Source organism: Dermochelys coriacea, chromosome 2 (assembly GCF_009764565.3).
Source record: "Dermochelys coriacea isolate rDerCor1 chromosome 2, rDerCor1.pri.v4, whole genome shotgun sequence".
NCBI lineage: Eukaryota > Metazoa > Chordata > Testudines > Dermochelyidae > Dermochelys > Dermochelys coriacea.
The window spans coordinates 252,342,522-252,358,572 of record NC_050069.1 but is presented as its reverse complement, the minus strand read 5'-3'; the positions used below and the strand labels follow the sequence as shown (position 1 = coordinate 252,358,572).

At 40.6% G+C, this 16,051-nt stretch overlaps 1 protein-coding gene across 2 annotated transcripts in view; it reads left to right on the top strand.

Moving 5' to 3' along the window:
* The window catches only part of RNF32 (ring finger protein 32), a 49,103-nt gene extending 33,446 nt beyond the window's left edge, over window positions 1-15,657 (top strand). Inside the window, exons 8-9 of one of the 2 annotated variants that reach the window (XM_038392518.2) lie at window positions 14,209-14,376; window positions 14,812-15,657. In XM_038392518.2, coding sequence (XP_038248446.1) covers window positions 14,209-14,376; window positions 14,812-15,054 — 411 coding nt within the window. In that variant the 3' untranslated portion in view covers window positions 15,055-15,657. The remainder of the gene's footprint in view (window positions 1-14,208; window positions 14,377-14,811) is intronic. The other variant, XM_038392519.2, reaches the window with a different exon arrangement.
* Window positions 15,658-16,051: the final 394 nt, after the last annotated feature.

Genomic DNA, 16,051 nt, shown 5'->3' with positions numbered 1-16,051 from the left:
CTTTATGGGGATCACTCTCCCATTTTCCACCTTTCTGGGAGCTCATCACCTCAGACAGATGGATCCTAGAGGTGATTTCTACAGCCTACTCCATCCAGTTCAGTCCCCTCCTCTGTCTTCTGAGACCCTTCTCACAAGGACCACCCTCCTTCCCCTCTGCCTCAAAGTCTTTCACTGGACTTCCATTGTTGGCAGCAGGTCCACCTCCTTTCTATATACCCTGATACTGGAGCACAAAGGAATCTAGGGCTCAGGCACGGATCTGCAGATGCTGCTGACAAAAGTCTTTAGTAAAGAGTGCACAGGTGCACACGTATCTTGAAACTCTTAATCTCCAGTTACTGTACAAGATAAGCAACCTTCTCTTCCTTGAAAGATTCCAGAATTACCCATTGCTCCTGCAAACAAAAAGTTTCAGTAGGTCTCAAACAACTCAGAGGTCCTATCCACCCCCGTTTTCCACCTACCACATAGGACCTAAGCCACCTAAGAAGAGACCCAGACTACACAAAGGGAAAGCATTCACCATTACAACCCCACTGACACAGCAGGAATCATCTGTGAAGAGCTCTTCTGGATGCCTTGGAACACTTTCATGATTCTGATCTGATATTGCACTATTCTGCTTAGCTTATTCTCTCATTATTTGCAGACTGGCTCTCCGATTTCCACAATTCATAGGAGCAGATTTACCAACAGATGGGTATTCGAAGTTGTATCATCAGGCTATTCCATCCACTTGCACTCTATTCCCCAGCTCACATTCCCCTTCTCTATCCTTTTCAGGCACCAATCTCTCATGAGATAGGAGATTCTGTCTCTTCTCTGCTTAGAAGCCATTGAATAACTTCCCACTGTACAAGGGAAGAGGATTTTAATCCAAAAATATTTTCTCATTCCCAAAAAGAAGGGCGGGTGGAGACAGATTTTAGATCTCAGGATGCTGAATACCTTCATCAAGATTCAGAAGTTCGAGATGATGACATTTGCAGCTATCATCCCATCCCTTGATCTGGGGGATTATTTCATAACCCTCAACCTTCAGGATGCATACCTTCATGTTACGATACACTCTTCTCACAAGAAGTTTGTACACTTTCTAGTGGGCCAAGACTATCATCAATATTACCACCTCAGAGTGTTCTTGAAAGCTATAGCAGTCGTTGCTATGCCGCTTCGTCAATAGAAAGTAACATTTTTCCATATCTTGACAATTGGCTCTTAAAGGAGCCTTGTTACATTGCAGTTCAAACTTCAGTAAACAAGGTCACCTCTGTTCTCAAGGCTCGGTCTTCAATTCTTCATCACAAAGGCCTTCTTTCTACCTGTGCAGCAGATAGAGTTCATAGGAGCCATTCTCAATGCTACAACATACAGAGTCTATCTAGCCAGGGACACAACTTGACAGAACTCACTGCACAATTTCAACCAAGTCTTCAGGTCACAATGAGATCCTGCCTCCAACTTCTTGGGCATATAACAGCATTGAACTTTCATCATCTTACATGCACATTTGCACCTGCATTCCTTCCAAACTTGGGTTAGGTGAGTCTGTACTCCTGACAGGAACAGTCTGAACAAGTTGCTCTCTGTCCCTTGTCACATATTAGTCTCCCTCGACTGGTGGAAGAATGTGGACAAGGTGCATTCAGGGGTTTCTTTCAACCATCCCCCTCCCACCTTTACAGTAGTTTCTGATGCATCTATCCTTGGATGGGGAGCTCACCTACAGGATACTGCACTGGGTGGGTGCACTGCCCAAAGTGCACCCTTCATGTCAGTATCCCAGAATTCAGAGCCATAGGGTATGCCTGCCAGCACTTCTTTCCCATGATAGAAGGTCAATCTATTCACATAATGATAGACAACAGGGCCAGGATGTACTATATAAATTGATTGTTGTGGTGGGCGGGGGGCAAGATTTCCCTCCCTCTGTTCAGATACCACGATGATGTGGAATTGGTGCATAGCTTGCCACATCCTTCTCTCAGCAGTCTATCTGCCTGGCTTTCAAAACACCATAGCCAATGTCCTCCGCAGACATTTTACTCAGGATTGCAAGTGAGAAGTCAACAAATCCACACTCAGACAGATTACTCTCCTGGGGATTTCCAACAGTAGATCTCTTCACCACCACTGTTAGCTGGAGCTGCGTGAACTTCTGCTCGAGGGGAGGTCTGGGCCATCATTCCTTGTGAGATGCCTTTATCCTCTCATGGTCAAAGAACCTTCTATATGCCTTTCTTCCAGTGCCGCCAATCCTCATGGTCCTGAGCAAAAGTCAAACAAGACCAAGCCATGGTCATCTTGATTGTACCAAATTAGCCGATTCCCTTACATTTTCCAGCTCTCTTCTCAGCCGGTCATCAAGCCTACCATTGACCCCTCCCCTGAACGTTCTCTCGCAGGACTTTAGGAGTGTTCTTAACCCCAACCTCAAAACTTTATGACTCAAAGCCTGGTAGCTGGATGGCTGTCAGAGACCAGCTCTCCTGATCTAGGGAGGTTCAGGAGGTCCTGCTTAACAATAGAATGGAGTCCACAGAAAAACTTACCATCAGAAATAGAAAATATTTGAGCACAGCTGTATTCCCTGACACCTATGTCCTGCCAATTCTTCCATTTCTAAAGTTTTAGAATACCTTTTCACCTTGAAGGAGGTCTTTCATTGAGCTGCATTAAAGTTGATCGGGCAGCTAGCTCAGCTGTGGAAGGTTTCTTGGCATTTGCTCACCCTGCAACTTCTAGATTTATCAAAGGGTTATCAAACCTTTTTCTGCAGGTCAGAAAGACCACTTGAACCTAGGTCTCAATTCTTTAATGAAACCTCCCTTTGAATCAGTGACTACCTGTACACATTTACACCTTTCCATGCAAACTGCCTTTTTTAGCATCCATTACTTCTGCTCAAAGAGTTGGTGAGCTAGGAGCTCTGATGGCTGACCTCCCCACCCCCATACACTGTTTTCTTCAAAGATAAGTTGTGCCTCTGACCATATCTGCATCCTTGTCTAAAGTCAGATCAGACTTTCATATAAATCAAAATATTCATTTCCCCATATTTTATCCTAAACCCCATCGGATGAGGGAAGATACTGCCTTCCATACCTTAGATGTTAGGAGGGCACTGGCATGCTATTTGTACAGACCAGATCCTTCTAAGCTTCTATTTATATCTCTTGCAGACAGAGCTAAAGGAACATCAGTGTAACCCAGAGACATTCTAAATGGGTTACCACCTGTATCTTCTCCTTCTGTGAAGCTGCTAACTTATAGCTAGGGTTACCAGATAGCAACTGTGGAAAAAAATGGGACAGAGGGTGGGAGGTAATAAGCGACTATATAAGAAAAAAGTCCCAAAATATGGGACTGTCCCTTTAAAAACGGGACGGATGGTCATCATAATCATAGCCCATTTGATTAGGTCTCAGTCCACACCCATTGCTCTGTTAAAAGATGTCCCTGTAGTGGAAATAGGCAGAGATGCTACATGGGCTTCAGTCTACACTTTCTCCCGATACTATGACCTAGTTAACACTTCTCAGGCAGATGCTGTCTTTGGTTCTGCAAACAGTTCTAAATCGAGTTTCAAAGCTCCCACCTCCTTCAGAAGTCACTGCTAGGAAGTCATCTCAAGTGAAGCAGCCATAGGGACACCACTTGAAGAAAGAGAGGTTACTTATCCTGTACAGTAACTGGAGTTTTCAAGATGTGTGTTCCTATGGGTGCTTCACTACCCACTCTCCTTTCCCCCTGCTTTGAAGTGTTGTTTCTGTGGGACTTCGTGGTAAAGAAGTTAAGGACAGTTTATCCATTGCAATCTATATACGCTCAGTACAGAGCCATAAGGATAGGTACATGTGCAGACTTAGTGAACGCTGCTGCCAAAAAATCTGATTGAAGTAACATGGGGTGCATGTGCACCTAAAGAGGAGCTCCTGTAGGGGGACACATCTCTAAGAACTCCAGATACTCTATAGGGCAGTTAACTTCTGTCTTGGGAGCTAGGACACTGGAGTGAATCTAGCTCATTGGAAGTAGCCAGCTAAAGAGCCTGGGGAGTTTCCGCTTTCAGCCTTTCACAGTTTTCCCTCTTCCCTTGTTGCAAGTGACAGGCAGCTCAGCCCAACTCTCCAGATTAGTCAGTGATAAATACCCACCTGACACCTCCCCAACGGCCACCAGACCCACCTCCTGTGAAGCCACAATCCCCTATAAGCTGCCAAAAACTTCTGAGTAACAAGGACCTCAACCTGTCTTATGCCCCCTCCTCCAGCAGCTTAATTACACACAGAAACCAATGTAGTTAAACTGTTGCAAACCCCTGTGTAGACACTCATATCTGGTGTAAACTAAATCTATGTCTGGTTTAAACCAACATAAGATCATCCACACACTGTTGTACCAGTTTAACTAAACTGATTTAAAAACCCACACCTTTAGCTAAATGGGTAAAAGTATGTGTGCAGTCCAGGTTTTACTGTTGCTCTGTCTTCTCTGCCCTAACACAGTTTGTTATACTTACTTGTTGCATCTCATTAGTATGTAAGCTCTTTGGGGCAGGGACTACATCTTCCTGTGTGTTTTGTACAGCCTTTAGCATAATGGAGCATCAGTCATGGTTGGAGCCTTTGGGCCCTACTGCAACGAAAATACTTCTCAGCCTTAAAAATCTGACAATTTAATGTTTACTGCAGGCTTTTGTAATTGTTACAAAACCTGCAGGATGGAACTAAAGAGAACTTGCTTTATTTTTTAAAGAGACCTGAAGGTCTCATTTAAATTTAGTTTGGGGAGAAATGGAAGGTTTGGTAGCTAGAGACTATCCTCTTCAGATACTAGGTAAGAGGGAGCCATGTAAATACCTGGATAGATTTTTCCAGAATGAGTGTTTTTGAGGATTAACTGTTATACCCCATAATATTAACTTGTCTTACTAATAAGTATCCCACAGTCCTGATCCCCAAAACGCCACAGTTTTGGAAGCTAAGTCCCAGGGTCCTGAACAGTTTTAAATATGCTATCTCATATGTCTGCTAAGAGGTTTAACTCTTTGCAGACTGATTTTTCCATAAGAAATTTGTACTGTCACCTATGGTCGAGGCCAAGAGTATAGGGATTCAAGAGTATTGGACACTTCATAAGGAAACCAAGAACATCCACAGTCATTATTAATAAACATTTTGGAAGAAATACTAACCTCAAGCTTTGAGTCTTACACCAATTATTAGAGACTAGGATGATCCCTAATGTAGGGGAAGGGCGGGGAGAAGGCAGCTTTTTCCACATCTGCCTACTGCAGTGTTCTTACACCTTCCCCTGAAGCATCCAATACTGGCTACTGTCAGAGGCTGGATACTGAACTAGATGGACTTTGAGTCTGATCCAGTATGGCAATTCCTATGCATTCCCCAATATACAAATCAGCACACCAGATGCAAGTATAATTGTCATGATACTATCTGTACCTGCCACTACAAAAGGCAACCTGCTGCATCTCTTTGGCTTCTTCTCTCTTCTCCCCCTTTCCTGCTTTGGTTTTTGAATCAGTTCTTGCTGGTGATTTGGAATCACCTTTTTGATTTTAAATGCCACTTAAAAGAAACTTGATACAATAAGGAAGGCATCAGAATTATGACAGGAAACAAGGGCAGTAGCACTCTCAAGAAGCATGTGTGTCATAACACTGATTAATATTTAAACAAAATTGTTTATATCCAACCTTTTTTAAATTTCAACCCCCCTTTAAAAAAGCAAAATGGGAAATGTGTAATACTTGGACACTGGGGCTTTATACTGCTAATTTCACTGTTGCTGTTTAGAAGCATGATGCTGTTCAAAGATTCAAAAATGGCGGCTTCAATTACAAATATTTGCAAGGCTAGTTCAGTTTTAGGCAATGATTCTCAATACATGGCACTTTGTGAACATGTACTGAACAGTATGGTGGCAATTTTTCTTCTTTCTGTTCTGACACACATGGATAACACATACTGATTTGGATTGCCCAGGTTTGAATGTGTTTAGAGAATATAAATCACAATCAAGGGATAAAGAAAAGGAGTACTTGTGGCACCTTAGAGACTAACAAATTTATTTGAGCATAAGCTTTTGTGAGCTATAGCTCACTTCATCGATGAATGCATCCGATGAAGTGAGCTGTAGCTCACGAAAGCTTATGCTCAAATAAATTTGTTAGTCTCTAAGGTGTCACAAGTACTCCTTTTCTTTTTGCGAATACAGACTAACACGGCTGCTACTCTGAAACCAGTCAAGGGATACACACATTTTTCTTAGTTCTCTTCTCTGTGGCTTTCAAATGAGAACTGGCTTTCTCCACTTTTAGCTTTCATACCTTTGTTTAGTGTCCGTTTGTTAAAAAACACTTGGGTAATTTTTCACATACAGCAATCCATTTCCATATGGAAAAAAGCTTTTCTAAGATGCATTTCTCCTCTCATAAACTTGTGTCATGCTCTTAAAATGTCACTCCCCAGCTGATAACAGAACTGAACAGTGGTACAGTTAAGAGACTGGGGGTTAGCAAGTAGATTTTTTAAAATATAGACCTACTTCCTTTGGAAAGCCCACAAAAGTTAAATGTCTAGTTTTGCAGTCTTAAACAATTGCCATAGAATTAGAATGTAGGCCTGAAATATCATTAAGAATAGAGTGTATTTTATTTGTCTGATGGTGATACAGTAGCCCTTATTATACTGATCCATTAAAGTTCTTACTAATTTAGATCAAAGGGAATATGAAAGGTCACTGAAACCAAGCTATGCAACTTTTTAGCAGCAGTGGGTACAGAAAACAAAGTGTTGCCTAGAATGCCGTGTGTTCGGTAGTGAATTTCTTTGATCCTTATCTATAAAGTCTGCTTGCATAAGTCATTTAATTGAGGTATGATCTTTTACTGCCGCAATTAAATCTTTTCAAATGCATTGCATTGTCTCCAGTTTAAGTAAAAGTCCTGACTATTGTTTGGGAAGCTAGGTAAGTCATTTGTAAATCTGTGCAGTTGACTTTAGTTTCCTCTCCCCCTCACCCCCATGATTTCTCCCAACAATTTTAATTTAAATCTCACCAAACAGTATAATGGTCCTGGAGTTTGTTTAGTCGTTTGACTTCCTTTATCACATAGTGATGGCAAACATTCTGTTGCTAACTTGAAGTGGCTCCAAGCAGCAAGACTAGGAGGATATTAAATCAGTAAAAGCTTATCAACTGATTCATTGATATGCTGTAAACTCTAGCCTTTTCATTTTACTTTTGAGGGTTGCCATAGGTCAACACATTAGTAAACAATTTGCTGACATTAAGATGGATCACTTAAGAAGGCTTCTCTGTACAGAGTTCACTAAGGTGCTTTTGTTTGCATCATTTCATTGCAAATGATTGATGTCACTTTGCATATTGATATAAAGTAGTTAGAACTCCTAGTTTGTCCCACCATTCAAGCTGAAATATTTCCCTAATGACCCTATAATGAAATCACAAAAAGATACAGATTAATTACTCAAAGATACTTTCAGACATAAGATGTTTTGGTGTACTGAGGAGCCAATAGGCTGAGTAGCACTTTTACCTATTAATCAGTTTCAAATTTTTGAAAAATAAAATGATCTAATAACTTGTGCATTGACACAGATCAGGATTTAGCATCAGTAATGGTGAACATAATGCCTAGTATATTAACACTACCAATTCCATATTCTATAAAGAGTGCTTATCCCTTCCTATATAGACTTTAAATATTTATAGGCCTTTTAGCATAAACCCCCATTTTTAAGAGTTAGCTACATTTCTGTCTTCCAATCCCTGATTCCACTTCCTGAGTGATGGCTTGGGCAAGGGTCATTCTGCAGAAAATCCATTGGAAACCTCAAAGCAGATAGCACCCATGCAGGGGAACTTGCTGAATCAGTCATAAGCAAAAAAAAGTCTCCTCTGATTCTTCTATGGCTTTGGCTCAGGGAAGCCTGATGGGAGGACCCAACATCCTTTGGCTGAGTAGGGCAGGGAGAACACAAGTGTGATTTTGAGGAGGGAATGGTAGACCTCTTACAGCTGAGTCTAACAGAGGAAAAGAGGAACAAACAGCACAGCCATTGTCAGACAAGCTCATGTATGGCTTCTCATTTCAAGAGTTACATGAGTTATGTGGAAAAAACTTTTTACTCACTGAGCAGCAACCTGCTGGGATTTTTGGAAGAAGCCGGCTCATTCCCCTGCCTCTAGCTCACAGCAGTAATGTGTGCTCTCTTTACTATCTGCTCTTCTGCAGCAGCAGCATGCCTTTCATAGTGTTGCCTAAGGAAAGATACAAGGAGTAGAAACTGACACGGAGGATATACGCTATAAGGTGCCAGATTCTGTGTCACTTTGCTCATGTGCTCATCACAGAAACAGAGGATGAAGCAAAGGTGGCTTTAAACCAGTGATACTCAATTAGATCTACCTGCAGGCTGATCTGAGAATTTTATAACAAGAGGTGGGTCATTTGCGCAGAAGGTGGACAAAAAAAATTCAGCTGCCAATAAATAAAGCCTCGATTACAACTTAAGTATTAGTAAAAAGATAAGGAGTACTTGTGGCACCTTAGAGACTAACAAATTTATTTATAGTCTCTAAGGTGCCACAATTACTCCTTTTCTTTTTGCAAATACAGACTAACACGGCTGCTACTCTGAAACCTATAAGCATTTGTGTTTCTATCTTTTAATGAAGTTTATGACTCAACATTATTACCAGAGTTTGTGGTAATCTCGAATGGGAGAGGTGACATCAATGATCTCTGGCAAGCTCTGTGAAGAGTGGTTTGTAGGATGTCAGGGCAAGTCACATGCATGGGGGAAGATGCTCATATGTCAGGCGATTACAGCGTTGGGTTTTTTGTAATGTTCATGGTAGAAAACCCACATTCACAGACGTACGTTGATCTGAACATTGTAAAAAGATAGATGGCTTGATTCTGGCTGTTCTGAAACTGGTCAGCATATTTAATCCAACAATCACGAAGTCCCACTTCTCTGAATTTTGCCTTCAAGATGTCTGAACTTTAGAGCCTTACAATTTCTAACTGAAAGACACTTTCATCAATTGAATCAAGAATATTCTTTGCTTCAGAAGAGCAAGATCCATTGGCAGAGACAACAAATGGATCACAAACAAATAAAAGCAAATCCTTTTGAATTTTACCTCTGACATACAGGGGACATTATTCATAAAGTACAGGAATTCGCAAGCCTTGTTGGTCTTGTAGTTTAAAAGAAAGTCTGTTATTTCTTTTTCAAGTGCACAAAACTTCTCTAACACGTGCCCCCGACTTAACCAGCGAATATCATCATGCTGCAACTGGTGACTGTATTCGACTGAAATGTCTTGTAAAAGAGCTTTAAAAAGACGATTTTGCAAACTAGAAGTTGAGCGTCTGTAGTTCACTAATCGCATCACATTGTTTTTTTTCCCAAGTCCCCAGACAACTTACCACACAGGACAATCTTGTGAATGATGCAGTGAAGTGCATCACTGCCAAATGTGAAGCAAAGCCCTTCTCTTTCCCTGTCATGGAGGGATCTCTGTCTGTAACAAGCAAGTTTACTTTCTACAGATTTAAACCATTTTTTTTTTTCAAAAAATGATTAATCTTTTCAAAAATGATCTCTCCTGTGGTATAGGTTTCCAATGGTATTAAGCACAAAAATTCTTCCTTGAAAATTTCACAAACTCTAACAAACAGTGATAACTGGAGAACACTTCAGTCTCTCCGGTCACTCGATTACAGACCTGACAGTGGCTATCCTTCAACAAAAAAACTTCAAAAACAGACTCCAGCGAGAGACTGCTGAATTGGAATTAATTTACAAACTGGGTACAATTAACTTAGGCTTGAATAGAGACTGGGAGTGGATGAGTCATTACACAAAGTAAAACTATTTCCCCATGTTATTTCTCCCCCCCACCCGACCCCCACTGTTCCTCAGACGTTCTTGTTAACTGCTGGAAATGGCCCACCTTGCTTGTCACCATGAAAGGTTTTCCTCTTCCCCCCCCGCCCGCTGGTGATGGCTCATCTTAAGTGATCACTCGCCTTACAGTGTGTATGATAAAACCCATTATTTCATGTTCTCTGTGTGTATATAAATCTCCCCACTGTATTTTCCACCGAATGCATCCGATGAAGTGAGCTGTAGCTCACGAAAGCTTATGCTCAAATAAATGTTAGTCTCTAAGGTGCCACAAGTACTCCTTTTCTTTTTGTAAACGGTTAGTAAGCAATCTAGCTAGATATGCATTAGATTCTGTTTTGTTTAAATGGCTGATAAAATAAGTTGTGCTGAATGGAATGTATATTCCTGTTTTTGCGTCTTTTTGTAACTTAAGGTTTTGCCTAAAGGGATTCTCTAAGTTTTGAGTCTGATTACTCTAAGGTATTTAGCATCTTGATTTTACAGAGGTGATTCTTTTACTTTTTCTTTAATTAAAATTCTTCTTTTAGGAACCTGATTGCTTTTTCATTGTTCGTAAGATCCAAGGGTTCGGGTCTGTGTTCACCTATGCAAATTGATGAGGATTTTTATCAAGCCTTCCCCAGGAAAGGGGGTGTAGGGCTTGGGGGGATTTTGGGGAGAAAGATGTTTCCAAGTGGGCTCTTTCCCTGTTATTTTGTTAGACGCTTGGTGGTGGCAGCAATAAGGTCCAGGGACAAAGGGTAAAATAGTTTGTACCTTGGGGAAGTTTTAATCTAAGCTGGTAAAAATAAGCTTAGGGGGTTTTTCATGCAGGTCCCCACATCTGTACCCTAGAGTTCGGAGTGGGGAAGGAACCTTGACACTGTGCTTTGATTCAAAGTGGTGCTTTATGTTGATGGCCTTACAGACGGATACAGTGGCGTGGCACGGTAAACACAAAGGTTGTGTGTTTAAATGAAGTGGCATAATAAAAAGAAAATCTGCTGTCCAGTATGGGTTAAAAGCTTGGTTCTCGCTGTTGACTTGGTGACATTTACTCCCATGCGCATGCATTTTTGGCTCCATTTCCATCACTAATGAAAAAATGGGCACCATCCGAGCTCAGCTGCAGCCGATGCGATTGCGAGAACTTAAGATCCAGCAAGCAGTGCTTCATTTGTGCTGAGGCTTAACCCCAGCACCTTTAGGCTTGGAAGTTCATATCCCCGGCTTCTCTGAGCTCCTGGCCAGCAGCTGCTGCTCTCCAGCCACCCAGCTCTGAAGACAGTGCCACTGCCAGCAGCGGCAGCATAGAAGTAAAGGTGGCAGTTCCACACCATATCACTCTTACTTCTGCCCTGCTGCTGCTGACAGACTTGCCTTCAGGGCTGGGCATTTGGTCAGCAGCCGCCGCTCTCCAGCCTCCCTGTCAATGCGTAATTTGTGCTGGGGATGCCCCCACACCTCTTTCGTTACAAATTAAGCACTGCCAGTAAGTTATTTACTAAGGAAATCATAGGCAAATGATAGGTAGTGCATCACTGCTCGTGAACTTAATTATAAACATTTTTTAAGATGAGCTGGCGGGACACACAGGAAGCCTTGGTGGGCCACAATTAGCCCACGGGCCACCTATTGGGTCTCACTTCTTTAAACTATTTATGTACTCACCATATTCTGGTATTCTGGGCCCTGCCTGACCACCAGCAAAAGCTGAAGCAGCCTCATGGCTGCTCTAATTTATGCTCATTTCTGATGGCCACTTACAGGTTTCTCATGGAAATAATTTTCTAAGGTATGTGCCAGTTTGATATTCATTGAAAGCCAGGGTATAGCCAGGCATAATGCAAGCTGAACAGCATAGTTCTGCCAGTGTACTGTAGAAAAACTTTCCCAAAGAATCAATCCTGGCTTGATTTCTTTCTGAACAGAGACCAATGAGTCATGCTGGGTTAGGGCCTACTCCTGCTGCCACTGAAGTCAGTAAGCTTTAACACTGACTTCACTTGGAGCAGAAGTAGGCTTTATATCAAATATGGAACAAGTTAATTAAATTCTAAAACTTAGTCTTTGACAGTAATTCAGATAAAACAAATTAAGACTCCAATAACTTTTTACAATAAATGTAATTTCAGAGACTTAGCTCATTAAAACACTCAGGGCAGTATATGACTAATAACTGGATTAAAATAAAATCTCATTAGCCCAATACATATTGTGCATCTCATCCAAAAGACTCTCAATTTCATCATTTAGAAATATACAGAAATCATGTAAAATGCAAATACTGAAGGGGAGAAGGGTTTGGATTTAAAAAAAATATATGTTTACGGTCAATGCACATATTTGCATGTGATGGAATTTGAAAGATCTTTTCTTAATGAAAGGACACCATGGAAGTACAGGAATAGCTTCACCAATATGCACTGTGCTAGACAATCTCTCTCTCTCTCTCTCAACACCCCCCCCCCCACACACCTCTCAAAGTTTTACAAGGAGATGCTTTAAAGGGGCCTCATAGTACAATTTAAAAATGTATGCATTCTTTCATATATTCGTGTTCTCATATCATTAAACCTAAACTGCAATTGACAAATTAAATGGACAGAAACACATTTAATCGTTATATCACCCTTGTTTTTTTGCTATAGTGCAAAATGCAGTCGACCATAGTGGGTCTCCCAGTCCGTGTGAATTAACAGGTTTCCACTTTTCTTGCTTAAAAGGAAAAAAAAACTAAAAAATATAATCAAATCAGACTTCTGCACAAGGCAGAAATTTACCTATCCCTGCTCTTATAAAGCATCCCATCATTTTCCTTTTCTGGGTGGCTCTAAAGCTTTTCTTTGTTTCAGAGCATTCACTTTATCTAGAAACAATAGATTATGGAGAGATCATAGTTAAGAGTTTCATTATAAAGCTGACTAACTTCTACACACCTGGGTAACTAATTTTCGAAATTTAATTGACATGGAGGCTATGTCTGCCACTAATTCTGAAGTACACTAATGACAGTCAAAGTTTAAAAATCATGTCTTGCAATGTTAGCTAAGATTGGGATTTTATAACAAGTCATTCAGTGGGAGCTGGATGCCTAACCCCTTAGATCCCTTTCAAAATCTGACATTGAAGGTCTAATACTTACATCCTATCTTATGAATGCAATCCAGTTTCAACTCAGTATTTGCAGGGAAGTACCTATTCCCCGGGCATAGGGTACCCAAGCAATGAGACAAAAGAAGCAAAAAGTTTTCTGCATGTATGGGGGTCTGGCACTGAATCCAGCTGAGGAGAAAAGAAAAAACAAACATGTTGACAGTATTTTCACTGTCAAACAAAGATGCAGAACACTTCAAATTCAAGCCCTTTTGACATGGAAAAACTTCCATGCTGCTGATCTTGAGTCACTTTGTAAGTGAATTGACTCCTGTGATTGTGGACTTCAAACAAAAACACATGCACTGAATAATCCCCATTTTCTTCTCCTGAGAGAGAAATAGAGTCCAGGGGCATTGGCCCACAACCCATCCATGTCCATGGAATGTTTCTGAAATCCTCAAGAATCACTATAGAAATAAGAATCTCAAAGGACGCAGGCCGTGTGGTACTTCTAAGATGAGTGTTGTTCTGTACTGAGCTTTCAGGTACCGTGTGGATTATAGTGATGAGAGGAAATATAGACTATCTGGGATTTTATTTGAGACGGAGGCCTGAGTCTGCTGGGTTGAGATGGAGTGAGAGCCGGTTATACTTCAGTTCATTACCTCTTCTGTTGGGGGTAGCATTATGCACTAAAAATAATTTAGCACTACTGTTTGATGTGCATATTTTGGTTAGATGCCTTTAATAGTGTTAACAAAATGTAGTACATGCACTTTTTAAAAAAGATTGTCATCTTTTAAAATGAAGAAAGATTAAATGTGTTCTTGCGGGCTAAGATCTGTACTTTCAAACTAACTTTGTCTTTCTGTACAAGTTAAAGCCTTTAAGAATATACAGCAAACACCTTTGGACCGTTAATACAAAAAAGGCAGATGTTTGTACATATTAAGTAACAGTGCATGATGTTTGGACAGAGTAGTAGCATGCACTGTTTGGCCAAGGATAAAGTATTATTTTGATAAATAAAGTTTATTTTAAAAGTTCTCAAGAATGTGTTTCCTTGATTTTTTAGCAATTTACAAATAATTTTGAAAATCTGTGCTGATAGCTGTTAATATTCTAACTAGAAGCTATTTTCCCCCTTGTTCTTTAGTTTCAGGAGATCAGCAATCGGTTATTGAGTTCTTATGACACAAACATAGATGAGTTTTTTTCTGAAATTGATTCTTCTATAGCTGCAAGTCGAAATGTGCTTCAACAGTTGGAGGAAACATTTGCCCCGTTAATAAGCGAAACTGAATGGGAGAAAATACAGATGCAGGTTGGTTTCGGAGCCAATTGGATGATGATCTCAATTCATTTTGCAACTGTAGTCAGTGTCAAAGCAGGAAAGTTTTTTTTTCCAGCATATCCTCCATCCAAAAAATTCCCTGGTTTCATTTGTCAATCTACACGCTAAAACAATATCTGCAAACTTTTTTTTTAAACAGTACAGTACATTGAAGTTAAACATTTTGCTACAGGAACTATTGTTTGGTTTATGATTACAAATAATTCCTCCTGTGTTCGATAAGAAGATATTGCAGAATTATTCTGATGTGAAGAGATACAGAACAGGTTTCAATAGATTAAATATTGAAGAACATACCACCAATTGTTACAAAATGCACTTTGAACCTTCTTGTTGTATAGGATATTGCTGCTATGCATGCCTTCCAGTCTACAATAACTAATATATTTTTTATTTCCCCCTCAGGCATTTCGGCAAGAGATATTTGACTGCCCTATTTGCATTATGCCACTGTGTCATATCACTCATCCTCCAAGTGTCTTCTCTGATAACAGCAATAATCGGTATTCGCGCCAGACTGTTCTGCTCTCTTGTTCACATATGTTTCATCAGACTTGTCTTCAAGCATTTGAAGAGTTTTCCTTGGGAGAAAAACTTGTTTGTCCCTTATGTCGCTCTTGTTATCAAAAGAAAATTCTTGAATGTTGATATAAACATGTAAACAGTCCAGAATGAGCTGCATAATAGAATTTTTAATTGGTTTAATGATAGCCTCACAGGAGATTAGATCCTTGTCAGGTCCAGTGTGAGAAAAAACACTTCTCTATGGATGTTGATGCTCACTAATAAAAATAAAAGTTAAATGGGCATTGTGCTATCATTTCTCTGACTTGTTTCTTTTCCTTGCTCTCCACAGACTTATCTATCTTCTTCTCCCTTTTGGTTTCCCTTCTTTTCTGTTTTCCCTTCCTGGACTTCTCCTTTCTTTAACCTCCTCCCTCTCAGAGACACACTACCCTCTCCATCTCCTTCACATCCCAGAATCCCTTTCCTTGGAACTCTTCCCTTTGACTCCTTTCTTCATTTCAGGTGATTCCATCTACATACTTCCCACTGGAGTTACTCATGTTGAACAACAGGAAAAAAAGACAGATTCCCTTGATAGCAGAGCCCAGGCACTTGGAAATACCACTGATGAGTGTGGAAGGAAATGCATTACTTCTTCAGCTCCTTTTAGTAGCGGAATGCAGCTGGGCTGGCTCCTCTCCTTGTTATGTGGTTTCCAGCCATTAAAGGTCTACAATAGGCAAATGGAAAAGAAGTACTTGTGGCACCTTAGAGACTAAAATTTATTTGAGCCATAAACTTTCGTGAGCTACAGCTCACTTCATCGGATGCATTCGGTGGAAAATACAGTGGGGAGATTTATATACACACCCACAGAGAACATGAAACAATGGGTTTTATCAGACATACTGTAAGGAGAGTGATCACTTAAGATGAGCCATCACCAGTTGTGGGGGGGAGGAAAACCTTTCATGGTGACAAGCAAGGTGGGCCATTTCCAGCAGTTAACAAGAATGTCTGAGGAACAGTGGGGGTGGGGTGGGGGTGAGAAATAACATGGGGAAATAGTTTTACTTTGTGTAATGACTCATCCACTCCCAGTCTCTATTCAAGCCTAAGTTAATTGTACCCAGTTTGC